The following is a 26,942-nucleotide window of genomic DNA, read 5'->3' as shown; positions in this document are numbered from 1 at the left end:
TTACTAGTAATAACTTTTCAGGGGTTCAGCCTCTTGTAGTTCTGTTCTGAATTTTTGTGGCACCCCCTTTTGCTGACATTAGGATCTCAACCATGACATAAAATGTGAACTACAAAAGCTGAATTAAATTGAATTAAAGTGGAGCGTAGAAATACAAAGGATAATATCACTCCCAGTAAGATGTTTTTTGTGGCTTTGTTCATTATTATTGTCGTTTAGGTCGGGATCCGGTAAGATGTCTTGGGTACAGCCGGTCATAGATGATACAAACAGCATGAAACCATAAAATCAGTGAAATGATCCAACACCAGGAGGGCAGACGGAGCCCCGGGGTGAATGATATGATTCATATCTAGTTTGAGAGGGTAGCTGTGTTCTGCCAGCTGGCATGTGCCACAGTGGCAGATGGTCAGCTCCACTATTTGACCAGCAGCAGACGGAAAGGAGCCTAAAATACATTTCACATCCTTAACTGGAAGCACACTGAGGGCCAGTAGAGGGAGACAGTCTGTGTGGAGCTAAACACTCTCCCGTGGCAAAGATGTGACTTTAACAATAGTGCATTGAACAACATTGAAAAAGAGCCTCATGATGAAACTAAATCAACAGCATATTGGCAATACTTGTGTCATAATAACAGTCAAAGACAGACTTCACGCTATAAACTCAACAGTTTTAATTTCTTTCTGCAAGAGTTTTTTTTCCAATTCACACATTCAGCTCAAAGTTAAAAAACAAAAAAGAACCACATTCTCTGTACAAAAAGGGGCCGAGAGCCCCCTGAGCAGCAGGGCTTCACGTAGGAGACAGCTCCCTGCAGCACACAGTCTACCTAAATCATTGTCGAAATAAACCGAGTCACCTCAGCACAGAAACACTTAAGAGCAAGTAAAAACATAAAAAAAAGAAAAAAAGTTGATTAATGATACATTGTTGCTCTTTGTACTTCAAAGAAAAAGCCTTTTGGCTTCGCACAGAACCCAATTCTCTCCTTCACACGCACATACAGACACACGCGCATAATACACTTAAAAACACTCACAACAGTAAGTAGCCACAGTAGACGGGTGCGTTGCGGCTTGCAGCAGTTTGTGCCAGAGTGCGTGTTGGTCTCAGTTGAACCAGGTGGTATTGAGCTGCGTCTGTTTCTTGATGCTCGTGTCCAACTTGAGGACCTCTCTGATGGCCATGGTCGCGTAGGTTGAGGGAGGCAGAGAGAACTCCATCCGCAGAGCCCGATACTTCCCCTCTGTGGGAGGAAGGAGAGACATGGATCAGAGAGTGCAAAGAGATGGCTGTCAAAAAACGAAAAATAAGCATTCATGCATCTTATATACACACACCTGGAGCTTATGCTCCATTCATCAAGGTGAGACAATCACCTGTTGTTTATTTTTATTCTTTTAATTATTTTGAGGAGCTCTGCTCAGCAGTTGAATAATTTCAGTGTCTCCATTTTTTTTTTCCACTGTTCAGTAGTTATTTTGGCCACAGATTGGTAGTCCAGTGTGTACGTACGTACACACACACACACACACACACACACACACACACACACACACACACACACACACACACACACACACACACACACACACACACACACACACACACACACACACACACACACACCAATCCTTTACCTTTGTTGAAGACAGGAGCGGGTTTGTTCTCCATTTTCTCAAAATCACTATGCACCAGGGAGATCCTGGGGTCGTCGTACTGGATCACCTCCCTGCATGAAAGAGACAGAAATACCACAAAACACCAGGTTAGAGGCATCGCAGTACGACAGAGTAATTAAGTAAAGCATTCAAATACCTGCAGTTACGCATCAACAGCCTCCGTATTACAGTAAGATTGGTATTACAGCAGAAAGGGCTTCGTACAACAGTGTTACACCATGTTAAAAAAAAACAATATACTAGTATTTATTTGGTGCTGACCAGCTGACATCACTGGGTCTGATGAGGATGCGTCTGTAGGCTCCAGCCAGAGAGTAGTCCTTCACTCTGTGTCTCATGTTGTCGATGTCCAACCCGTCTGCAGTGAGCAGCTCTCTGTATCCTTTACCCACTGACAGATGACAGACACAAGCATTACAGTCAATACAAGCTTGTTAGTGTTAAAACCTCCCACTGCCATTTTTCACAGCTATCTTTTCATGTAATATGCAGAAGAAGAAAAAATAACTCAAAATCCCACAGAGCGCCTTCTTACCGGGATGAGTGGGGTAGATGACGTCAAACCCAGGAAGTGGCATCACTACGTCGTGGATGGAGCAGCTCTCGGCCTCCTCTGCAGACAGCACGTGTGCTGTAGCTTCATGAGCACAGGCAACATCAGAATTAGTTCTAGTCCGTTTAAATAATACACACTATTGGTTGGAAAGTAGATTTGTTTTTCTTCTGTAGACTTAATCTGGGGAACAACACATTGACTTGATTTGGTCGCTTTTAAGTTCTGGTGACAGAGAAATTGCAAAAAAAGAAGAAGAAAAGAAACCACCTTATTTTGGATATCTGTTGCTTTAAACTACTTCCTGTTCTTTGACACTATTGTTGAAGCATTGCTTTTACATTTGCTTTCGTGTCGAGAGTTAGCTGACACCACTCTCATGTCTGTACGTTAAATACGAAACTACAGCCGGCAGACTGTTAGTTTAAAAATGTGTGTTTTTTTTTTTTTTGGGCTATTCCTTTAATATTTAACATTAGCTTGCCGAAAAACATGCGAGCTACTTACTTCCTTTGAGCACGAGGTCCCCCTCCACAGCCTTCAGGCCGAAGGCCTCGATCCTCCGGCTCACCATGGTGTTCCACACAACGCTCTGGTAGCTGTGGATGTACATCAGGCGGTTGTTACGAGGGATCTGAAAAAAAGAGAGCAAACAGTGATCAGAAATAAGCAGAAAGAGTTCTTTTTGAAGCAGCATACAACACCTATTTAGGCACTTTTGGTCAGTTTGATAGGAAGACTTCGACTGGCTCTACTACTTCTTTTATATTCTGTATCTATCGCTCACATTTTCAGCCTATTAATAAAAAAAATGAAATAAACCAACCAGTCCAAAAGCAGTGACGATGTTCTTCTTGCCGTACATAGACAGGCCTCGCAGCAGCTGTCCCTCAACGCAGCGCTTGTTGGGCAGCTTCTTCAGGGCGGCCTCTGGGTCCTGAGTCTTTGCCCACTCCTCCCTGCAGCGGACCAGGAATTCCTTCTCCGCTGGGGGAAAGCAGGAAAGATGGAGGAAGGTTTGACATACTTCTTAACCACTTAGAAGACTGCGAGGACAAAACAGAAAAAAAAGGGTTCATTACCTCCAGGACGAGGCTTCAGAATTAAATCCACCACCTCTTTCCAGTTGTTTTTCAAGATGGCCCTGCCCCCAAACAAAAAGGAGGAAACAGCCCTTCAGTCACATGATAATCTAAAATGTATGTCAGTATCTCCTCACGTCATGACCGTACCTGCCAACTTGTTGTGTAGGCACAGCTGTGGTGCCAAAGCGCTGCATGCCGTAGTAGTTGATGAAGCCCGTCTGCCTGAGGGATGTCATGGCCTGACGGACCTGCTCATCTGTCCCTGAGATGTTCCTGGGATACAAATTAAACGGTAATCAGAAGAGCAGTCATGTAGCAGTGAAGTTAACACAGTGTGCCTGAACTATTTCAACAGAGGAGATAGTGGCAAAGATTACATTTTTGTATGATAAAATACTCGTTAAACATAAACAACACCTGCTGACCTGATGATCACAGTGAAGTGGTTTCCCTGCAGCTCTCCCAGCTTAAGAGGGTGGTTTTTGTAGCAAAAGTTTCCCAGCTTGAGGTTCATGAGGCACTTGTTGAGGTGAGACAACCTCTCTGCTGTGATCCTGAGAGGACAGGGACCAGGTTTCTTTAGCTACTGTACAACAAGCCAATCCACCAGAGATCATCTGCCTAGTAACGGCGGAAACACCTCGAGATGCAGCGTTTACCACCTATTTATAAATCACAGTCATGAATGTTAAAGCATCACACACACACTCACTTGAGCACTGCGATCTCCTGCACAGTGATGGCTCTCTTGTCCTTGGTTCCCATGTAGGAAAACATGTTGGGTCTGAGCCTAGAAAGACACATGATGGTCCTTAGCTTCAATCATATGTCATGGGGAAAATAAACTGTCAACCTGTCTCTTATTAGCCAGTGATGATACATTTTTTTTTTTTTTTTTTTTTAAGTGCTACATTCAGACCTGAGGAACTTGGAGAGAACATTGATGGCGTCCATAGTGTCCTTGTTCTCCTTGTACAGGACAAAGTGGCAGAAACTGCCACGGTTTTTGGGCCAGAAGTGTTTCCTCGGAGCTTTTCATGGACACAGAAGAAAAGGTTGCACTCAAATACAGATTAGGAATGGTTGAGCGAAACAACAAAATACAAAATCAATATTAAAGATTCAAGTTAAAGCGTAACAGATTTTGCACTACCACATGTTTACCTGTAAAGAAAACTACTTTGTGATTGCAAAAAAAAATAACATATTTTATTTAGAAAACCAAAAAGCATTTTAGCAACCGACACCTAACTCCATCTGGGTTTTAACCGTTTCCTCTGCGCTGTGTGGAGAATAGGTTCTTACCTGCAGCTGCTTTGACCTCTATCCACCAGAGAGGAGCAATAGAAAAATAAAATAACGTTACTAAGAACGAGATGTTTAAGGATCGTGTGGTGAGTTGTCAGGGGTGAGACCTCATGCATGGGCCTGAGAGTGGAATAATGGCATTGACATGGGTGTTTTGTTTTTTTTTTGCAATAAGGGAGCAGGGTTTGTCAAAGCACCACGATACTGAATCTCCTCTTTCCTTACTGTTGTTAAAGTGTTCATTCGGACCATCAATCAGTAATCCACTGAACAACTAAGTCAGTCAGAACCAAAACAATGAGTGAGATGTATTGGAGCAGAACCATGCAGGTGTCTTGATCATGAACATGCACAAGTGCATGCAACATATTTTACTGCTCTGGAGACCACATGCACTGCAACACATAAGCTTACGGTACACGTGCAATGAGTCCGTTCTCTGATCATTTCTCTGATTTACTGGTCAAGACGTCTGTCCAGACAGTTACAGGCTGACATCTGGTTCCGTCTCGTCTCCACATACCTGCTAACGCTTTCTTCCCAGCAGCGTGGTAGGCCACGATGAACTTGCGCCCTTCCTTCTCCTCCGTCTTCGTCTCCAGACCGGCATACTGAGTCTTGATGGCTTTGTGGACCAGCGTCCGCTTCTCTTTAGTGTCATCCATCACCTACAGACGTGAAAAGAGGAGTAAGGACATTACGTAAAACTCTTTAAGGGACGTCCTAAAAAGGGATCCGGGAAGCGTAGACTCGCGTAGACTCGCCTCAATGGAGACGTTGTCCTCTTTATTCTTGAAGAGCTGCAGCTCCCCGAGCTGCTTCTTCTGCTCTTCAGTCAGCACGTCACAATCCTCCGGCTGCGACGGAGCCTCTGGGACTTCCTAAATTAGATGAAACACAAAACATGTGGAACTTGATGTGACGTTTGCTTTCTACAAAAGGTTTCCTTTAGTATTTGTTTCGCTAACAGCATCATTGCAGTTACAGCTATTTCTATCACCAAATCAAAGTGTATAATGATTTTGAGACTAAGTTTCATCTCTGGGTTTAACAAGAAATAATACATTTTGACTGGTGCTCCCTTACAGCCGGCTTAAAGATCTAGGCCATTTAAGTGAATATGTGGGAATTTCATGTCGCAACAATTATCCGCGCCAAAATTATTGGGATCTATGATATTATGAGATATAGTTAAAACACATTTTTATAGCATCACAGATAGGAAACATCTGTTTTTAGTTAAAATCTTAAAGAAGGTAATCATAAATCATAAGGTCCCGCTGCATTTATAAAGGATAAATTAAAAAAAATGTGTGAGTCGGTTCTGTCCGATATGATAATCAGGCTCTATTTTTCCACTTCTCCACCATAACAACGAGCTCGACAGCTTTTTTTCCAAGTCACCTGGGAAGATATATTCGCGATTATCCACATAATGGAAATTCACCACGATCAACTAATTGTGTGTTTGTTAATGCGATCCACAATGAAGTCCTACATACATCCTTATAGAGAAGAGACACCGGTGATTGAAATTCAACCCAACATCTTACCTCAGCCTCTGGAGGGATAGAGAGGTCATCTAAATGCACGATCTTGCCTTGTTTGCTGATTTCATTCACCACGAAATCTGAATATCTGAGAACAAGCCGCAACAAATCATCTGTTAAACAATCCAAACTGAATGAAATTAGGCAAACTTCTCAATGACTCTGGAGGACGAACCTTTCCTTCAGGATTCCCGAGAAGCCCTCGTGGTCACTGACGTACTTCAGGATGCCCACATCCAGCTCAGTGAGGCCATGCTTCATCATATCGGCAAAGGTCTCGACCTCCTCCTCTCCATCGCTCGCTTCGCCCGCGGGCTCTTCCTCCTCACCGTGGCGGGGGGGGCCTCCATTCTTTTCATCCTTCTCAACTTTTGGTTTCTTTGACGGCGTGTCTTCCTCTTCATCCTCTGGACAGCCTCTCTTTTCCCCGACTTGGACGGGCTCAGACTCAGCCATCGGAGCAAAGCTGTGACAACAGAGATAACTCTATTTTTTATAGTATTTTAAAAGTTATTCTTGCTTTTATTGGGTGTCAGCAGAGAGCAAAGGTCCCCAGCTGGACACAAAACTGGGGACATTAAAATTACAGTTTTGAAACATTTCAAACCCCACATTCATCAGGATGCCATGACACAAAACACATCTAAAAGAAAAGCCTGCATTACAAACTGGGGGCATAAAGATTCAAAAACATGGGCAAGAGTATAACAAAATATGCTATTATGTTGCATTATGGGAAATGTAGGACCCAGGGTTTTTTTTTGGAGCTTGACCCTGACCATCTGTGACAGATGCCCCTTGTATCTTAAAGACCACTTTTGGTGGGTTTCTGGGAACTAATGCTCACCAGATTAGATTGTGCTTGCTCAGGTTTAATACTAAACCCACTACTTAAAGATGTTGTGGTGCAATGAATAGGAATATGAATGAATGTTGCATCTCTAATTTCAAGTCTGCCTACTTTGAGGAAATTAACATTAATTTTGGTATGATGCATCTTGTTTTGTACACCATCACTAGTAACACATTAAAACCACTCTACTCTCATCTACGCAGTAAAGTTGAACTGCTGCACTGACGTCAACTCAGAATACAGCTGTGTTGTACCGCAGCGTTAGTTGGAGTAATGACAACAAGCTGAACCGACGTTAATGGCCTAGAAACAAAGATGCTACTGACTTACTGTTTATGGAGCTGAGGAGGCGAGAAACAGATGTGGATCTGTGAAACACTTCTGGTCTCACAGCTGCCAAACACTTGCAGACACTTCTTAGCGGACCCGAGTTTGACACAGGCACTGGAAAGACACGATGAACATAACGTAATGCTGACATCTCCAAAGTTAGCAAATCCTGCTAGCGCGTTCGCACTGTCGTCTGTTAGCTAACACCGCTGGCTATAGTTAGCGCTGCTAGCAGGAAAGCTGTAAAAAAAGCGAGAAACGTTGTTGTTTTGTAGCCAAAAGTCTTAACTTACCTGCGTTTGGAGATATTCAGAAGAGTACGAACGGCGTTGAATGGCAGCCTTTTCCCACACGTGTGTGTGTATGTGTGCGCTTGGTTCCGGAAACAGATCCCAGCCTAAAGCCCGCCCCCCTGCAAAACGTTTGGTTAAGGGACCTGTCAATCATGGAGTTAGCTCCAGTCAAAGCAGCGCCTCTTATTATTAAACAAAATAAAACCAAAAAACACGGACTTAAAGGTTCACTGGATACCTCGACGGCAAAATAATGATTAAAAAAAGGAGTAATACAAAAAATACAATAAATACGAAAAACTCCACAGCTAACAATGATCATATTCACATGTTAAACGTTGGAAACCACTAATAACTCTTCTTCTGCAATACTACCGTTATCCTTAACTTGCATATAACTTATCCTTAACTTGCATATAACTACAGAAGTTTTAAGTCAAGTCTAGCTTTGTATAGCACTCTTTATAAGATGTAAGCTCAATGTGCTTCACACACAACAGATGAAATCCAGAGAGGGCCAGTAGTAACTGAATGCACCTTCACCACGTTTACTACTGATCATTGGGACAGTTAGGAGACCAGTGTCTGATGATCTGAGAGCTCTGGTGTGAAAGCATTAAGAAGGTCAGAGATGTGTCCAGGAGCTATAGACCATTGCGTGAGTTGTAATCAGTGAGCAATATTTTGTAATCAAATCTGTGATCTATCGGAAGCCTAAGATAAGTGATCTAAAAGTAGAAGTCATGTTTTTATATATTAATGTGTTTTGTGTTGGGGTATATAGACACATGCAGCTGGCTCCACCCGGTGATTTATTACATGTATAACATTACCAGACCAAACAGCATGCAATATTTCAATTTAAAAAATGCATGGCAGAATTCACTTTTTACTTCCGAGACGATATCACCGTAATATTACTTGTTTACATCGGCGCCGTGGCTTAGATGGTTAAAGCGCCTGTCTAGTAAACAGGAGATCCTGGGTTCGAATCCCAGCGGTGCCTTTTCACTGTGAAGCCCTATATAACATTACTATTTCACCAGACAAATAGTAAAGACACAAGGTGCTTATTAGAGTTGACCCAGAACCAGTTGTCAAACTATGTCAATATTGTCGTTCCTTTCTCATTGCTAGCTCATTGTGGGTTTAACCTCATGTGAAGCTGAGCACCTTTGTCTGTTCTTGACTATAAAAATTGCATTGGAACTGTAACAATTGATAAGTCATCAACTAAAAATTTATCAGCAACCACTCTAATAATAAGGCTATCATTATAAGGTAAGACGATATTGTCTGGGGAGGATTTCAAAGAATATGCAATCTTTGCAAACACATAATGGGGAATAAATGGGGAATAAAACATAATTGGGACAAAGCCCCAATCTTTTACCTGACATGAACTACTTTTTGCAAGGGATTGGGGATTATAATTACCGTAGTCCTAGTAACAAATGGGCACCTTTGTGATTATTATAGATAAACTTACACTTTCATGTATCGTCCAATTCTGACTTGTCTGTCGAACAGAGTGCTGCTTTGACTGAAGACTTCACAAAATGTATGTCCCTATATTTTCCATATATTTTTTGTGCTCAGTGAAAGACAAGATAAAACTGTAATATCCAAACAGCATCATAGGTCAAAAATCCAATAAATCTTGATGAAATTGCACAAAGCAGAGAGTGGGCTGCAGACAGCAATACAAAAAACACAGCTAACACTATAAATAGTATAGAGAGGCAACATGAGCTTGTGACCAAGTTATTATACTAATAGTATAGAGTCTGTGTATAAATACATAGCTGAGGAGGAGTATTTCACATACACTGCTAGACTACAGTACCTTTGTTATGCAAGATGTCTATTGTGAGGTCTTCATCTGAAGCCCTTATGAGAGATTCAACAGTAGAAATATAACAGGATGCAGAGAGATGAGGAATGCATACTTAACCTGCAACTATGCATCCCTGCATTCGACTTACTTAGCCTATGACTTCCTGTCCATCCTTTGACTTTATCCAAAAACAACCACAAATGTGTTAGAAAAATACTTTTTATACAATAAAATTCCTGGAAATAGAAAATTTGATTTGCAAAATACACTTAAAGTATCAAAGCAGAAAGCTCATGATGCAGAATGTACCTTTGACAGTGTAAACAGCATAATGTTTAATGTTATATTTGGTCAATGTGGAGCCAATCATAACTACTTTATATATCGTTGGATAGTTTAATCTACAACAATGCATATATTTTCTAAAAGCTAAAGTAATAGAGAAGAAGTACAAATATGCTTTAAATGGGAATACTCAAGTTCAGTCCATATACCTCAAACATTTTCTTAAGTAGGCAACAGTACTTGGGATTTAGCCTAATATACATATAGATACATGTTTTAATACACATTTTATGATTATTGCATGCTCTAATATTCTGCATATTCAGTAAAATGCCCTAACTAAATATAGTCTGCAGTTCAACCTAAATGTGAATGAGAATAAATTCGTGCATAGTGGTGCAGGTCCACGCAGGACTGCACGCGACCACCGCAAGAGGGAGCGCGTGCCATCTATAGGTAGAGGTTAGTGTGCGCTCGTGTTTTTGTGTGTGCGCGCGCGCGCGCGAGAGAGAGAGAATCCGGCTGCTGCCTCTGAGCTGCCCGCTCCTGCTGAGGGGAAGAGGAGGAAACATGAGCTCCAGGAAAGGTGCGTATCCCTCAGCCTCTGACTTGACCACACTTCTGGTTGTAATTAACACGGAAGATGGCGAAAGTTACGCGTGTTAGCTATCCCTACCGGGGGCATGGTAAACGACGCTGAATGCCCCGTGCCAGCCAGCTTCAGAGCCTAATGATGTGTGTTTCTTCTCTCTCTTTCCTCCCCGTCCATCCTACACCCTTCCCCGGACTCGGACGTCGGTCGTTCCCCGTGGTTCAACGTTACCTCACCCCCCCCCCACCACCCATCCCCCGGCAGTGATGGCCATCCAGGCCAGAAAAAGGAGGCCGAAGGGGAAGAAAGACAGAACGGGTCACCATCGTAGGTAAGCAAGGGGCGGCGGCGGCTGGTTGTTTGGTGACTGTGCGACGTAGTGAGAGAGTGATGTGTTTGTTTGCCCGGGTTTGTTGGCAGCGGGTCCGTCTCCGCGTGACGCCGGCGCTGCTACCGGTGCGTCGGCGGTGTCGACGGTGCGCGCATATGGCAAAAGGCGTGTATTTTCAGCACACAGGACGGGCTGCTCTGGAGTGTGGGAAGTTGCCGTTTACGTTAAGAGGACTCAGATCTGGACGACGAGGACCCCACTTGACTCCCTAACGGCAGTTTCCCTGCAACATTTGCACCCACAGTAGCCTATAATCCCGAAGATTCATACCTAATTTTGCCCATTTGTCCACTACTGATGGCCTCTTGATTGATTTCTTTCTGACTGGGGTTTGCAGAAAGAGCTGTGACAGATGTGACTGCTCATTTCCTTGGCCCCTCTGCAGCAGGGATAAGGAGTAAAAAACACCTCCCTTTATCGCCCAGCCTATTTGAGAATCTCTCGCACGGTGTTTGATTACGTAACTTTTCTTGAATTTGTTGGAGCATTGTTTCCTGCTGTGCGATTGTGCGTCTGTGGTTTTGTTAGGCAGTCTTGCACGGGTATTTCAGCGTGATTTTAACCCGGCGTGAGCGGTGGCAGCGCACTTGGAGTGTGCGCAGCGCAGCGGCTCTGTAAAGTGCATGCGAATTGGAGTGGGGAGAGCGGGGGCTTACTTCATGGCACGATGCTATTGGAGCGACGTCACCGACAGCCGAAAGAAGGCAGCATCAATTAGGTGATACCAACGGCGCGGCCACCCCAGGGGGCAGCTCGGTGTCTGCTGCTCGAATTTGCTGGAATTCCTAAACGCCTGCACATTGAATTTACAGCAAACAGATGGTGTGTAAAAGAAAACCCAATATCAATTCATAAAGCCAGTGGTTGCTCTGAGGGGGGGTGACATGTTTTGGATGTTGCCTTTCGCCCAGTGTATGCTGGGATATATACAGTAGGGCTTAAGTCTAGGGATAAGGATTAAGCAGACAGAAAATGAGAAATAAAATGACTCCTGATTCGAGATTTGTTTTTTTAAAGATATTCAAAATGCAATATGGCTGCTGGTAGTGATGCAGTCAGTTGGTCTGAATAATGTGCAATTTATCATTTTGTAAAATAAGGAAAAGCCGCAAATTATCACATTTCTGAAGCTAGACGATGTTTTTTTTTATGCTTGTTGAATGATTTAAACAGTTAATTGATTATCAAAATAAATGCAGCTTAATTTTCTGTCAATGGACTATTTGTCTCAGCTGTACAATCAAGCAAATCATGTAGTCATGTAAGCTCATTATCAAGCAGACGCTTATCCTGGTCTGGCTCACAGTAGCATCTCTCTCTCTCTCTCTCACACACACACACACACACACACACACACACACACACACACATATTCACTTTCACTTTCAAAGAAAGAAGTTCCTTCTTCAGGATTGTGATCTGCTTTGATCCAGAGTCATGCCTGGCCTCTACTGAAGTGCTTCACACAGCTGAGGAAGGCTTTGTGTTCAGAAACCACAACAAACACACATATACACACACCCATACACAGTCTCACACACACACACACACACACACACACACACACACACACACACACACACACACACACACACACACACACTTCCACCACAAATCACCACAGACCTTCCCATTCAGAGCAATGCGTTCTCAGGCTCAGTCAATGCGTTGCCACTCAACTTTGATCTTTAGCTCATAGAACTTCCCGTGTTTGAACTCGTGAATTCAGACAAACATGCACACAAGTACAGGCACAAGCAAAGGATTCCAGACTATGACTCCTTAACCTCTAACTGTGTGTAGTCTAACCTGATCTCGCTCAGTCTGGCCGACAACAGGGGTGGAAGAGAGATGTAACTATAGCGTATAGAGGAACACATCCTGGTATCTTGCTGTGGTCCGTTGTCCTTTTATCAGCAGCACATAGCATACCCACAAATGTGCTTTCAGTCATTCTCCTCCGCAAGTCCTCTAAGGCAGAGTCATGCTGGGGCGTATGTGAGGTTAACAACCCTTTGCACTAATTAGAAGGAACAGGTGCAACAAAATGGTACGTTTTTATTCGAGAGCCATTAGTATATAGACATGACCGGAAATGATGAAAGAAAGAGGGATGTGGAATTTATTGCAACAGCGGGGACATCGCAATTCGTGGTCGATGCTTTGAACCGGTATGTTTTACCAGCGTAGATGGAACAGAACTGACTGACATCGCAGTGTGTGCACACCACAACACCCCAAAGAGACCTCATCTGGTAAAACAGCTTTTATGATCCAAATATACATGAGAAGTATTCATACAGATTTTCCTTTTTTCTTCATTAAGAGACGGACTGTGATCTAAGTCACAGAAGTGATGTTTTTGCTCTGAACTTTCCAGAGATCAGTTATCGTTGTTCAAACAAAGTGTGGCTACTGCTGCAGCAGCATCTTTTCTTTTTGAAGATGTTTTGATATTTTAGTTGTTTGGGCGGTCGTGCTCGCTAGCCCATATTCGATGCATCACATACTATGCCTAGAGGATTGAGCTCAATTTGATATTCTGTTTTTTTATACATCAGTGGACGAGCTCTGTCGATAGGTCCACGCTTTGGTCCTGACTGAAATATCTCAATATGGACGTTCATGGTGCCCAGAGGATGAACGCTATGGACTTTAATGATCCCCTCACTTTTCCTAAAGCGCCAGCTCGACATTTTTGGCTTTAAGTGAAAAAGCTTGACAAACAATTTGATGGATTGTCAGGAAATGAGCATCAGAATGTAAAGGTCCTTACAGGATCAATGCTACTGAGTCCCCTGACTCTTCCTCTGACGCCAACATCAGGTCAGAGTATCAGTCGGCCCAGTGCTTCAGTCAATGTCATTCCCATCAGCCTCAGCTGGGCTTTGTGTTTGTTGATGGTTCGCAAATGTTAGCATACACAGGCTAAACTCAGATGGTGAACCAGGTAAATGCCTATAATTATGAACATGTTAGCCTTGTCATTGTAAACTTGTTAGCATGTGGATGTTGGTGTTTAGCTCAAAGCACAAATGTATCTATATAGAAGTACAGCCTCGCAAATCTAGACTGCTAGTCTTGTTTAGACCAAGTTTGTAGCTTATTAATTGGTGATCGAGAATAGCAGACGTATGAAACTGTATCAGGTTATTGCCAGAATTGTTGATTTAATCATTTAATTGTTTTTGCAAAACCTGGAACCACAAGCTGTACATTTAATAAGAAACCCCACAATTACTATTATGTGAGGCAGTGTAAACCGATGCACTCAAGTGATGACACCTCGACAGTTATTTATTTATTCTTTCTTTTATTACGGGTCATTAGATCAGTCATCTTTTAATTTGTCACGAGCTTTCCCTCTTTCACAGATTACAAAACAGTGTGGCGCGTTCGTCTCCGCGTCATCTGTGAGGGATCACATGCTAAGTGACAATTCAACGTGATGTTGAAGGTCTCCGGCAGTAGATCACACACATGTCGGAGAGCAACTGCATGGCTTGCTGAGCAGAGAACTGATCTATTGGCCTTGCAGCTGCAAGTCTGTTCTTCAAAGCCTTCTTTCCCGCTTTTATCACTTCTGTCTCCGATGTGCAATGCCAGCAAAATTCAAAGACCCCAGTTGTGATTTGGAAGCGCATTTGTGCTTTGGTGTTATTTTTGTTGGATTCATATACTAAAATAACACAGTATTATATGTGTGTGTGTGTGTGTGTGTGTGTGTGTGTGTGTGTGTGTGTGTGTGTGTGTGTGTGTGTGTGTGTGTGTGTGTGTGTGTGTGTGTGCGTGCGTGCGTGCAGGGTCTGTAGGTGGAGTAGTAGGAAATGCTTTGAACTTGGTTGTGGCCCAAATGAAAAGTTCATACTAAGTTCACTTTGCTATACACTGTCTCTTTTCATCATCCACTTTTTGCTCTTGTTGGCCTTTTTGAAGTTTAGTTTAGTTTTATCGCCTGCACATCGTCACCTGATCTTCTCTCTTTATTCAAACAACAGATTTGTTGTCCTGTCTTGCTGCTCCGGCTATTGGTATTGTACAACATGTGTGTGAGTCAATCTGTGTGTGTGTGTGTGTGTGTGTGTGTGTGTGTGTGTGTGTGAGTCAGTCTGTGTGTGAGAGAGAGAGAGAGAGAGAGAGAGAGAGAGAGAGAGATACTCAATGTGAATTGAGGCGTTGAAAGCTGGTTCTGAGCCAGCTGAGATGTTGTCTATGGTCCAACAGGTTGAGGAGCTAATGCTAAAGATGTAGCATGGTTTAACAAAGGTTCCCAGCAGCATTTCTTATACCAGTGGCTACATACGTTTTTTATGTGGTTTCAAAATACTGATTATTTTCAGTATTGATAAATCTGCTGATTATTTTCTGGATAGAATGCTATTTTTTTATTTTTTTTAGAGGGAGAAACTCAGAGAGTAGTGGAGCAAATTGGCATTTCAAAAAGTGCATGTTGATACCTGCTTTTATTTTGTATTGTAGCCTGTAGCCTGTAACAGTGGCTTTTATGGACCGGTTTGAGTTCTTATGTATTTAAATAGTCAGATTTACAGAGTCATCGTAACTTCAGTTTACACCAACTTAATTCTATTTTAGTATTTAAACATGCTATCTACAATTCCCACCATGCAGTCTGTTGTACCGCTACCATGCCACCTTGTTGTTAGTGGGACTTGTTTAACTAATATCAACAGAATATGAGCACTTTGCCAGTTGCTGCAGGAGCCACACACAAACAACACCACTTCTCTTTTTTTTCTGACAGGGTTTGGTTAGTGACGGGTCAAAGCTTTTACACCTTCACATTTATTTTTCTCACTTTATCATCCTTCCATTTATTGAGTTGGACCATCATGCGTTCATGTTCCCATAGAAACACTGCCTGAGTGACCAGTAGCAGTAATAACAACAACAATGATGCAGTAGTTTTGAGGTATGGCAGAGTAGCAATGACTGCAAAATATAGTTGATTATTGGTACAGATATGACTGAAGGAGGTTACTGCAAGAGATTATATATGAATTCACATTTGATTAAAGATCAAACGTTTGATCCGCATGTTTTAATTCAGATTGCAGACGTCTCTGCTTCTCACATTAGACGATGACGACTCGCAGCAGGTTTCGAGTGGCCGAGGCTTTGATGGGAATCGCCCCCCAAGAGTAAATGGATCTGGATCAGCATGCCCAAACAGGCCGGGGTTGTGAGGGTGAAAGATGAATATAAAGCGACACCAGTATAGTAGCATTCGTTAGTCATAACTGTGCCAGCCAGAGCACCGATGAGTCTAAATGCTAATATTCTTCTTGGGACATATATCTGTCGGCTAGCGGTGCCAGTCGTAGCATTATGGACCTTTCTGCATGAAATGAGCTGCTCTAACCGAGCTGACTAACGTTCCCACACGTTGCACTGTAAAGTGCATTGATTTGTCGTCTGGGTTTGGCCCAGCCCGTTATAGTCTTTGACTGAGGCGGCGGGCTGAAGCTGCTCCCTGGATGCTGTGTAGTAGCTGCTCACAGTACTCGGATGGGTCACATGCAGAGGATACGTTTCACTGGGGTGCTGCGCCGGGAGCATAAGTGACGATAAAATGTGATTTACGTTTACATTTTGGTTTACTGCATGATGTAAACCGTCATCATGTACACACGGTGTTGTATAATGTTAATATACAGGCTCGCCATGTTTTTAAAGACCATTTTATGGCTTTTATTAGGTAACGATGGTGGAGATAGAAGACAGAGGTCTGTAGTTAATAGGCGGCATCTTAACCCTTAAATCCATCTAGATTATAATTATTTATTTGGTTTTGTGAATGCTGTTACTTATGTTTAGTGGGGGGGAAACGGCTGGCCTAGCTTGTTCCAAAAATAACAAAATCCACCTCGCTATTTTCCAGTTCTTATTCTAAACTAAGCCAGATTCCTGTTTAACTGACAGACCTGGACGTGGTATCCATCTTCTCATCTGACTCTTTGCAAGAAAGTCCATTTCCCAAAATGACGTTGGGTTTTTTCCATTCCATTATTTCATTCCATTATGTTGTCTTCTCTTTGTTCATGTGTAAGATTAGTCTGCTATAGTGATTAATGATCCTTTATTGATTAGCATGTGGTAAGCAAAAGGTTCCCCGTTAATGAATTGGATTGATTCCCTTGGGAGCTGGTGAGTCCAGCTTCTGTAGCTGTGGATGAGCACCAGAGGCCAGATCCCCCCAGTTTAAGGAGTAAGTAAGCCACGGTGGCTAGTGTGTCATCTACTGTACAGATGTGAGGAAGAGCTCCGAGATTCAGCTAATAAAGCTTCTTTCATCAATACGGCTGCCTGACTGACTGGATGGAGCTGATGGCGGGTGCTGAGAGCAGAGCATGTGAGCTGCATGGAGAGAGAGAGAGAGAGAGAGAGAGAGAGAGAGAGAGAGAGAGAGAGAGAGAGAGAGAGAGAGAGAGAGAGAGAGAGAGAGAGAGAGAGACGGCATGCCGAAAGCTCGAGAATAAGAGGGAGGAAGATTGATAGGGGGGAAAAAGGAGAGTTTGCATGTGTGAGCTCGTGTCTGGTCAACCAATAGCAACAGGAGAGCCAGGGATGGAGAGAGTGAGCAAAGAAAGGGGAGAAAGGGAATTAGAGGATGCCACAGGGCTGCTGAAGGCAGGAAGCAAGAGTAAAAAAAACATGCGTCAATGTGTTAATTTGACCCATACAGACTGCTATAGGTCTGTTTGGTTGGTTTATGTTACAGTCAGAACATTGAACAGTGCATTATTACAAGTCAACAGGGCCGGGACCAGAGTCGCGTTAGTATTGTCATTGTCATAGAGGAGCCATCCACACTCTGCGTCTGTCATGTCAGGATTGTGAGGTGTAACTAATTGCATTTGAGGCTGCAGTGCTGGTTTCTTATTTTGACAGTTGAGCAGAATTAATTGCCATTTGATGCTGTGTTGGTAGAGTACTGAGGGTTTATCAAAGTTTTTTTTTTTTTTAAATAACAAAAAAAACAGCTGCCTGCTGCTGCTGGAAATGGGGCTGAAGTGATGAGAGCAGTGAGCCAAAACAGTAAAGTTGCAGGCTGTGAAACCAAAAAGGAAAAAAATATTCCAAATAGCTTAGTGGAGCTGCTGCTGCTGTTGTTTTTCCACTCTGGGCGACACCTTTCTCAGTACACAATGTCATTTCATCCATTAATTAGTACAACTTTGATGAGCGGGAAAGCTGTTTAATGCAGCGTAAAAAAAACCCCCAATGCATTTTGATGATGTGTTTTAAATTCTTAAACTGTACGAGCTGCATATAGGAGGCCATGTTTTGCCCAAGCCTTGGAAATGTATTGCTGCTTTATTTAGATATAGTCCTCCAGTCTGATAATAAATAACCCAAATAGAACTGCTTGGCTTGGCTATGCCCCTCACAGTTCATCCATTGTTATACTGAATTGTAATGTGATATTAGCTGCTTCCTCTGTGGTGTCTGAGTGGGAATGATTTCCTCCCTGATGGCCACAGTGCCAGTATTACTGCCGGCTAATTGAATACACTGTAGAAGTAGGCCACTCCAGTAGGTGTTGAAGTAGGAGCTCCTGAAGAAAAACTCCCAATGTAAGCCCACCTTATCCACAGCCATTAGTAAGGCTGGTTTTGTGAGCCACTAGGTTGCCTCTGTCTGGACCTTAACAAGGCAAAGATTTAATGGTTGTTCTTTTTTAGCTTAAGCCATCAAGTCTGCACTACAATCCGTTATATGAACCGCTCCTTCTTATAGCTGCTCGACTAGTGACTTGTTCTAGGGTCTCACAGGGTGGATTTTTCTTTTGGATTTTGTCTGACTCGGGGAGTTTGAGCTCTTTAAGGATTTTCCTCCTGCTTTCCCAGAACGCTGGCCAGGAAAGCACCAGAGCCGAGCAAAGCTACCGAGTCGATCAGACCGAATGAGCAGACGGAACAAGAGTGAATTAAAAGACAAGGGGGGGGGGGGTCCAAGTTCAGAGTGTGTGTGTGGTCCAAATAGGATTTGTTCAACGAGGGATGAGGATTTGTTCCACTCGTGTAATGCGTCTGAAGTGCGGTCCAGCTCTGCAGTTGCAGGCCACTGGGTCATCCTGGAAGGAGGAAGGGAAGGCATTACTAGGGCATGTAATGCTGTGAGGGCACCAGCGCCTCACTGTCGGGAGGCTGAACACAGCGCAGCCGCTCTCCACTGCCACCTTCTGGTTATGCTGCTGATGAAGCTGCATTTCTGATGGACGTTCTGTCAAATTTTCATAATATTTATGCATTTCTTACCGTCAAAATTATTATTTTATTGCAACCTTTCTCAGTTTTTTAATATGGCTTTACATTTTATTCTTGCAAAACAACAGTGTAGACTAGCTTCTCAATGTAAAGTCTATCAAGTAAATCCTTTATGATGTACCGTTATTATCATTTTGCTTTTGACCTGAGACAACTCTTTAAAAAAACAACAACATTTGTCACACATTATGTAGAGAAGACAGACACTGAGGTGGCGTTGGCAGCTTTATTTCCCCTTTTCCTCAGCATAAGCTGCCTTTTGGGTGTTTTCTTTCTCAAAATGTAGTTTTATTGAAGTGCTGAGGCAGCTGTTTCACTCCACAGCCCCCTAAAGCACAGTTATCCTTTGATGAATTATCTGAGCTCATATTTACACTTCACCGAGCTCATTGCAGAATTGTACATGTGGGTTATTTCAGTTCTTCAGCATGGTCACAAATATGAGCTTGTTTTTACTTCTCTCTGATATTGCCAAGGGTGCATAAGAACTGCAAATAAAACTCATTAGTGAATGATTTTTCCCACACTGGAAATAACACCCTTGCATTTTGCATCACTGATCATTGTCTGTGTCGTCACCATCTGTGCATCTCCACTACGCGTGATGAAGATCACTTAAAGCTAGGGTTCCAATGCTGAGACACTAGCAAGAGCAACTTGATGAGTAAATCATCCAACCTTAAAAACCATCTGGTTCCAGTGATAGTAGCTAGAAGACGATTGCTGTCGGGGTGTAAAGAGAATTTAAAAAGATATAACAAAAATATCTTTGAAGAACATTACCAACCTTAGCTTTAATATCCATTTAAAAAAAAAAAGAAGAAAAAAGCTCATCCCAGGGCTTCTCAGTGCTTGGTTAATAGCGTTGGCACAAAGTGAACTGCCACCGATAATTTAAAGTAATTGCCCCCTTTTTAAAAATAGGAAAAGTTAAACACAAAGCCTCATGGAATGCAGATACAGTTTCAGTTAATTGCAGAGGACCTTTTTTTTTTTTTTTAGATAATGAGTTACCAAGATGCTGCTCATGTCGTCAGTGAGGTTTGATGAGTCAGAGGGCAGCACATTTGAACATTTCACCCTTATTTATTCACCGATAATCACAGATATTATGATGAACGCATACATAGGTACTGCAGGGCAGCATCAATACTCATTCCAGTGGTGATGGATCGCCCGTGTCGGCTGTAATCACTGCTTCTCCTGTTTGCAGTCTGGCCACCAGGCATTTGTTTGTCTCTGTGTTTCTTCAGCACACTAACCCAGATCTCTGGAGAGTGTGTATGTGTGTGTGTGTGTGTGTGTGTGTGTGTGTGTGTGTCCTGCCCGGTCCATGCATCCGCTCTATTCTATCAAGGCTGCTGCCGCCATTGTAAACATTGAGTAATTGGCAACGCTGTGCAGTCTGGTGTCCTCGTTTAGCCCTGCATCCAAAACCTGGCTGGGAGTTGTTGTTGTTAGATTCTCGTTAGAGTAGAGGACTCAGAAGCTTCTAGCGACGTAGTCATGAATGGAAAAGGTGGGACAACTTACAGATGGTCAAATAAGCCAAACATACCAAATAATCACATTTACCATGCATGAAAAAACTAGGGCTGCAACTAATGTTTTATTTTCGTCCAAGATGACATTTTAAATGTTTTGTTTTGTCTGACCAATGGTCCAAAATCCAAAAGAATTTTAATTTTGACAATATAAAGCAGCAGATCCCCATTGATATGCTGTAACTTGAGAATGTTTCTTATTTTGACGGATTAATCGATGGCCAGTTGAGCAATTTGCTGTTGATTTAATGAATCGTTTCAGCGTCGTCTGCGTTTAGAAATCTAAATGTGTGTTCCTGTTTAATCAGTTCATTTTTTGCAATGCTGTATTTCATGAAAATGTGAATAACCACCTCTGTGATTACAACTGAGGTGACTAAAACTGATATTTAATGTGCACTAAATACAAAGCAAAGCAGAGAATAATGGGAAAGTCTTAAAGTATTGCCAAATTAAATTTTCCACCTGATGATGATGGCGTTATGAAATGTCTATTTTTAGCGAATGCTTGCGATCCATCCAATAGTTGTTATCGTTGTATATTTCAGTCACATACAGGACAGACCGTTTGTTACCTTTTTAGTTCTGGTTGAATCTGTTGAGTTCAATGCATGAGTTCATGTTTTTCCTATTATTTTGAGGCGTTTGAACTTGAAGGCTGTAATCTCACATTTCGTCTCGGTCTATTTCAGGGCCGTTACAGCAGTGCTCCTGCTGCGTGAGTGATCGCACTCATTGTGTTGACGTAATGCTCGCTGGTGACCACAGGCCTGGCTTCTCTCTGTCCCCATCCTGCAGGGCTGTTATCACAACTCTGAAGCTGGAGACACAGGGCCGCATTGTTGTACGCCCCCTCAGCTTGCAGCCCAGGACTGTTTTCTATTCTCCACATGCTTCATGACAGTAGGGAAAACAAAACCATTGTTGTTTTCCTGCTTGGCCTTGTTTGGCCTCCCAAAGTGCTGCTTTTTTTTTTTTTTTATTTTCTTCGGTGTCGTGTATCAAGTGGACTGTGCAGGTTTGAGTCTTAGGAGTGTATTTCTTATTGTGTCCATCAGAGGGTAGCCATGTCCCAGTTTGTGGTCTTGTGATGAAAGAATTCATTGTAGGTGCTGTTCTTCCCCCTCCTTTTGTCTGTGCTGGAAATGACTGAATGACTGAGTCAAAATACAATTGCCTTCCATAGTGGGGAAGCCAGGAATTATATTTTATAATTTGAAAGTTCAAGCTATAAGAATTATTCATTTATAGAGTTAAATATCGCCGCGCATGCAAACACCATCAGTGTTGCATATAGATAAGATTAAATTTAAGATTAATAGCAATTTAATAATGGCATTTAAGGAACACTGCTGACCGTCAAAAAGCTCGCTATTGATTTAGATATCACACTATTAGAAACATTAAAGGGCTGATCTGTGTACAGGCTTATTTAATAGACGGGCAAGAAACATGAAATTATTACTCTTACATAAAAGACTTGAAAAGATCAAAATGAAGGACACAATTCATTTGTGTTGTGAAAGTAACGATCAAAGCTGTTTGATTGATCGGTTAGTCGATCAAACGACAATGCATCTGAAACTATTTTGAGCATCGATTAATCGTTTCAGGCAAATATTTTCTTCTCAAATATGATGGTTTGCCGCTTGCCTTTTGTCACAGATCATAGTCAATGAAATATGTTTTTGTCTCGGACTGTTCGAGGACGTCGTAGTTGTGATGGGCGTCTTCTCACAACTTTTTGACATTTAACTGTTAGCAGCCCTTGTAACAACTTTATGAAACTGTCTTGCAGGCACACCAGCACATATCCAATACGCTGATCACACAAACACCTTCGCCTCCGTTAAGTGTTGCTACTGGACCTGTCCTCCATTAGTGAAGTGAAAAGGCGTTAAAGAAAACAAGAAGTCGGCCATTTTGTGGATGTGCTTGGTGTTAAGTGTTGCGATAAAATCCATGTCAGCCCGATGAAGCGGCTGGGGTCAGAGTGCAGGGACAGAGGTCGGAGGTCACTCATTCATCAATTAAACACACACCACTTTGCTAATGAGCTCACACACACACACACACACACACACACACACACACACACACACACACACACACACACACACACACACACAGGACCAGGTGCTATTACTGGTCACGATCAGTTTTAGCTTTTGTTAAACTGTACATACTCCCTCCCCTCTCTCTCTCTCTCTCTCTCTCTCTATCTCTATCTCTATCTCACTCTATCTCACTCTATCTCACTCTATCTCACTCTCTCTATCTCTCTCGCTCTCTCTCTCTCTCTCACTTATTGCAGGCACACACACACCAACACAAACTCACTTTAACTTACAAAGTGCACACATTCAAACATATTGCTGTAGAGTGCGTTCCCCGGGGTAATGAGGCACAGAAAGTGCAAGCTGCTTACCTGTGTATGTCTGGATGAATTACGAGCACTCAACACTGACCGGTAACTGTGTGTGTGTGTGTGTGTGTGTGTGTGTGTGTGTGTGTGTGTGTGTGTGTGTGTGTGTGTGTGTGTGTGTGTGTGTGTGTGTGTGTGTGTGTGTGTGTGTGTGTGTGTGTGTGTGGTGGGAAGGGTTATGGCTTTTTCCACTTAACTGGAAGAAAGTAGAGTGACGGCACATGAGATAGAGATAAAACTTGGAGGCACAGAGCGAGATAGAAGCCCGTGGTGAATACAGACGTCTGGTGTTATGACCTTTTTAAAGAAAAGCACGGGTGTAAATAAAAACATGTGACCCAGTTCAGTTGTGCAGGTTAGGTCACCGTCATGGCTTACTGGGGCACTTAGATGGAATCAGTCTGGCAACTAATACATGATCCAATAACTACTTAACGTTATTTCATACATGATTCTACCTGATTAAATACAAAGAGCCGTCATTGATACAGTATTATTAGTTCCATGTGTGTTTTTAAGGTCTGTGTAAGGTTGGTGCTAATGTAAAACAAAGAAAGAAAAACCTAAACATTTAATTTGTAGTTTTGCAATCAGCAAGGAAACCAGTGTGACCTCTTAAAGAAGATTTATTATTGCACTTTCATTAAGTCACACTCAAAGGAGTTAAGAGTAGGCCTATAGAAGAGAGGGTAGAGGTGAACATATTATACTGTTTCAGCAGGCCGAGCAGTAATCTTAATTAGTAAATTGACTTCAATGTGTAAAATTGGTGACGTGTTCCTTTAACATTGTCATAATTGTAAAAAGGTTTGAAGAGACAGATTATAAGAAGAACGCTCTAAGCAGTAGAGGCTGAGATATCCTGACTTCTAGTCTGAAGTATGTGTCAAGATCCAAAAAACATGCACTTCTAGTCAAAGGTAAAATATCAAACGAATGCCACGTTCATGTCATAATGCAGTTACCATGATTACAAGTGTCCGACTTCTAAATACAGCATCAACATCCAAGTCATAATCATTACACATTTTTGTCTGAAAGCTCAGATGTCTGACCTGGCTGAAAACTTAACAAACATTGATGCCTCATGAGCCCTAAAGTACAACCGAAATGTAATGGCTGTAGTGTCACAGTCAAGACTAATTCTGCAATCAACTGTCGTGACTAGTTGTCGGTGATTTGAACTCCTGACGCTGACGACACTTTCATGTTGTAAACGTTCTGTTACACTGAGAACACTATTCATTTGTTTTCACACACTCAGTAGAACTCCGTTCAGTGAATTATGACCTAAAATCAATGGAGGGAACCTTTTAAGATAGTTACAATTACCATTTGTCTTGTCAGTTCTGCAGATTGTGAAGGAAAATATATTTAATATAGTAGGATAGTATAGTACCAGTTCTGACAATGTGTACGTCCTTGACCTGTATATTTATTCATACCCTCTTTAATGCTTCCACGCTCATATTAACTGTGTGTGTGTGTGTGTGTGTGTGTGTGTGTGTGTGTGTGTGTGTGTGTGTGTGTGTGTGTGTGTGTGTGTGTGCGCGCGCGCGCTGCGTGCTTGTGATGAGCTGTACATCCAGTATCCACAGGCTGTGTCACGCAGTCTGAATTGTAGAGTCCCAAAGGCGAGTGTGCTCCATATGGAAGTCTGTAGCAAAGAAAATGTGCTGCTCCAGGGCAGACCTGAGGCCATCAGTATGTCAATCAATCTGGACACTGACCGCTCTAAACACACACACACACACACACACACACACACACACACACACACACACACACACACACACACACACACACACACAATTTAAAGATAAACCACTTTGTGTGTCTGTAATTGTGTGTGTGTGCTTGTGTGTCTCTCCACTTGAGGGCAGTGTTTTCTCTGTAGACGGTAACAACAAGGCTGCTGACACAAAGAGCAGCGTCACTGTTAAAGTGGAGGCATCTTACCCATCTGTGTTAGCGTGCGCACACACACACACACACACACACACACACACACACACACACACACAGTCTATTGTGTCTGCATTTGTCTTCTTGTCTGTATGATTGTGCTTTGCTGTGACTTCTGTCTGCGGCTTCATTTGTGTGTTTGAGTGTACTGTTTGTCCCGGAGCAACTTGTGTGGGACTTGTGCGTGTGTGTGTGTGTGTGTGTGTGTGTGTGTGTGTGTGTGTGTGTGTGTGTGTGTGTGTGTGTGCGCGTGCGTGCGTGCGTGCGTGCGTGCGTGCGTGCGTGTTTGCTCGGCTAAACCCCTTCTCTCTCCCCAGCATCCACCAGGCGGTGAGGAGAAGTAGGCCGCTTAAAGATAGCTCCCGGCAGCCTCAATACCGGCTCCCAAAATATATCTGCTCATGAGAGTCATCAACGCTCTCCCTCCCCCATCTTTCTTATTCTTCTTTTGCTCCGTCTCCTTTTGAAAATAGAACGAGAATCAGCCATTGAATTTACAAATTGATACCCTCGGTGAGTGGATGTCTGTGTATGTGTGTGCAACTTTAAGCGTGTGTGTGTGTGTGTGTGTGTGTGTGTGTGTGTGTGTGTGTGTGTGTGTGTGTGTGTGTGTGTGTGTGTGTGTTTCTCTTCACGTGAAATGAGCTTTTACACTTTTACACTTTACTTAAAGTTTCACTTAGAGGTTTCTCCAAAATGGACACCACAATCATTTTGGGCTCCTCAAATGTTATATTAAACGGCGAAAAACAGAAACACGAGAGCAGCAGGGATCAAGATTTTTTGTAAAGAAATTGAATGATGCATTCATTTTTTATTTTTTTTGTTGACGATGCATTTTGTGTGAAATGGATACAGGATCAATTGTTTCAGCACTAATTTAAATCGTGGCCCTGGTGCCTTCTTTGGTATTCTTACACCATCCAATAACATGCAGGTCAGATAAATTGCTGAGATATCTGCTCCAGGCCCCTCCCCCCCCCCTCCTCCTGTTACCTCAAAATAAAATGGCTATGGGAAATAAATAAATAAATATAAGTGGAGTGTGACCTCTCACATTAGCTCAATATTCCTCTTGCTGCCTGGATGCGCTGAGACCGAGTGTGTACTTTACCCCCCATTGGCCCACATCCACAGAGAATGAGGACAATAGTTTGGCTCAGAGACATGTGTGCCTAATGTAGTCCTTTTATGTGGGAACGTGGAACTGTGTGGAGATCGGAGAGAAAGGGGATCATTGTGTTCCTCTTTTCTTTCTCTCAGGCATGTCTCTTGAATCTGTGAAAATGTATTTGTACAATAGCCATAATACACCCATGTACGGGTTAGTAATAACACACTTTTGTTGTATAATGATTTTCATTTGAAGTGTATTGTGATGGTATGATTTTATCTTTTTATTATTGTCCAAATTAATTATTTCAACCCAATTTTATATGAAATATTGCGTGTTCAGGATAAATTTATTAACAATTTTTTCACGTTCTGACTTTTCACAAGATCATCACAACATTTTTGTTGAAGGCAGCGGCGTCACACAATCATCGATTGGCAGTATGTTTATGCAACAGAAATAATTGATGTAACGCTTTTATAGTGTACCTTTCATAACAGCTACATCATTTCTGACCGGCTTAAAGTCCACAGCATAATGTTGCACTTGGAAGTGAGTGGTTCTCTATATGTTCAATGGACAACAAAGTATGTTTAACTCTCTTTTGTGGGCTTCTAACCATCACAATCAAGTTGAACTGCTGCTGTTTAGAGATAGATCATCAGACGAACAGATGTTCATATTCTTTGTCTTTATAATCTGTACTTTGTTTGTCAAAAAGGGCACGTTGTCGTGAGACCAAATGGATCAATGGATCAATATCCATGTCTATTGTTGTGTGACAGTATGAATAACTGAGTTATGCCATTTGCCACTATGACAAAAGTCCCAGAACATCCATTGA

At 42.4% G+C, this 26,942-nt stretch overlaps 2 protein-coding genes and 1 non-coding gene across 5 annotated transcripts in view; 2 read left to right on the top strand and 1 right to left on the bottom strand.

Annotated features, from left to right (window-relative positions):
* Positions 1 to 652: 652 nt before the first annotated feature.
* Positions 653 to 7,740, bottom strand: pus7 (pseudouridine synthase 7). Of its 2 annotated transcripts, XM_068723575.1 has the most exons (18): positions 7,658 to 7,740; positions 7,365 to 7,478; positions 6,357 to 6,647; positions 6,185 to 6,269; positions 5,396 to 5,512; positions 5,155 to 5,299; positions 4,629 to 4,646; positions 4,243 to 4,354; positions 4,036 to 4,113; positions 3,749 to 3,877; positions 3,471 to 3,596; positions 3,321 to 3,382; positions 3,065 to 3,225; positions 2,746 to 2,872; positions 2,221 to 2,322; positions 1,947 to 2,076; positions 1,644 to 1,735; positions 653 to 1,249 (listed from the first exon to the last, which is right to left on the bottom strand). In XM_068723575.1, exons 3-18 carry the CDS (start codon positions 6,635 to 6,637, stop codon positions 1,113 to 1,115), a joined length of 1,902 nt encoding a protein of 633 aa, XP_068579676.1. In that variant the 5' UTR covers positions 6,638 to 6,647; positions 7,365 to 7,478; positions 7,658 to 7,740; the 3' UTR covers positions 653 to 1,112. The 2 variants fall into 2 exon arrangements, with proteins under 2 accessions (XP_068579676.1, XP_068579675.1); XM_068723574.1 differs by lacking the exons at positions 4,629 to 4,646; positions 7,658 to 7,740 and having other exon boundaries at positions 7,365 to 7,449.
* An 849-nt stretch (positions 7,741 to 8,589) lies between these two features.
* Positions 8,590 to 8,663, top strand: trnat-agu (transfer RNA threonine (anticodon AGU)). The gene has a single exon. It is a non-coding gene; the product is annotated as a tRNA-Thr (tRNA).
* A 1,630-nt stretch (positions 8,664 to 10,293) lies between these two features.
* srpk2 (SRSF protein kinase 2) overlaps positions 10,294 to 26,942 on the top strand; it is a 63,442-nt gene continuing 46,793 nt past the window's right edge. For both annotated transcript variants that reach the window (XM_068723395.1, XM_068723394.1), the window contains exons 1-2: positions 10,294 to 10,365; positions 10,636 to 10,702. In XM_068723395.1, coding sequence (XP_068579496.1) covers positions 10,350 to 10,365; positions 10,636 to 10,702 — 83 coding nt within the window. In that variant the 5' untranslated portion in view covers positions 10,294 to 10,349. The remainder of the gene's footprint in view (positions 10,366 to 10,635; positions 10,703 to 26,942) is intronic.

Source organism: Cebidichthys violaceus, unplaced genomic scaffold (genome assembly GCF_023349555.1).
Source record: "Cebidichthys violaceus isolate CVI_PGR_0920_01 unplaced genomic scaffold, fCebVio1.0.p SCAF_3, whole genome shotgun sequence".
Lineage (NCBI taxonomy): Eukaryota > Metazoa > Chordata > Actinopteri > Perciformes > Stichaeidae > Cebidichthys > Cebidichthys violaceus.
This window is presented reverse-complemented; position numbering and strand designations above follow the sequence as displayed.

Bases quoted from the DNA above. Each gene is read 5' to 3' on its own strand.
- pus7 (XM_068723575.1), bottom strand. From the start codon at position 6,637: ATGGCTGAGTCTGAGCCCGTCCAAGTCGGGGAAAAGAGAGGCTGTCCA. The intron at 3,597-3,748 runs GTCAGCAGGTGT...TTTGTATCCCAG, and splicing joins CACTTCACTGTGATCATCAG to GAACATCTCAGGGACAGATG. The intron at 2,077-2,220 runs GTAAGAAGGCGC...GTCATCTGTCAG, and splicing joins CATCTACCCCACTCATCCCG to TGGGTAAAGGATACAGAGAG.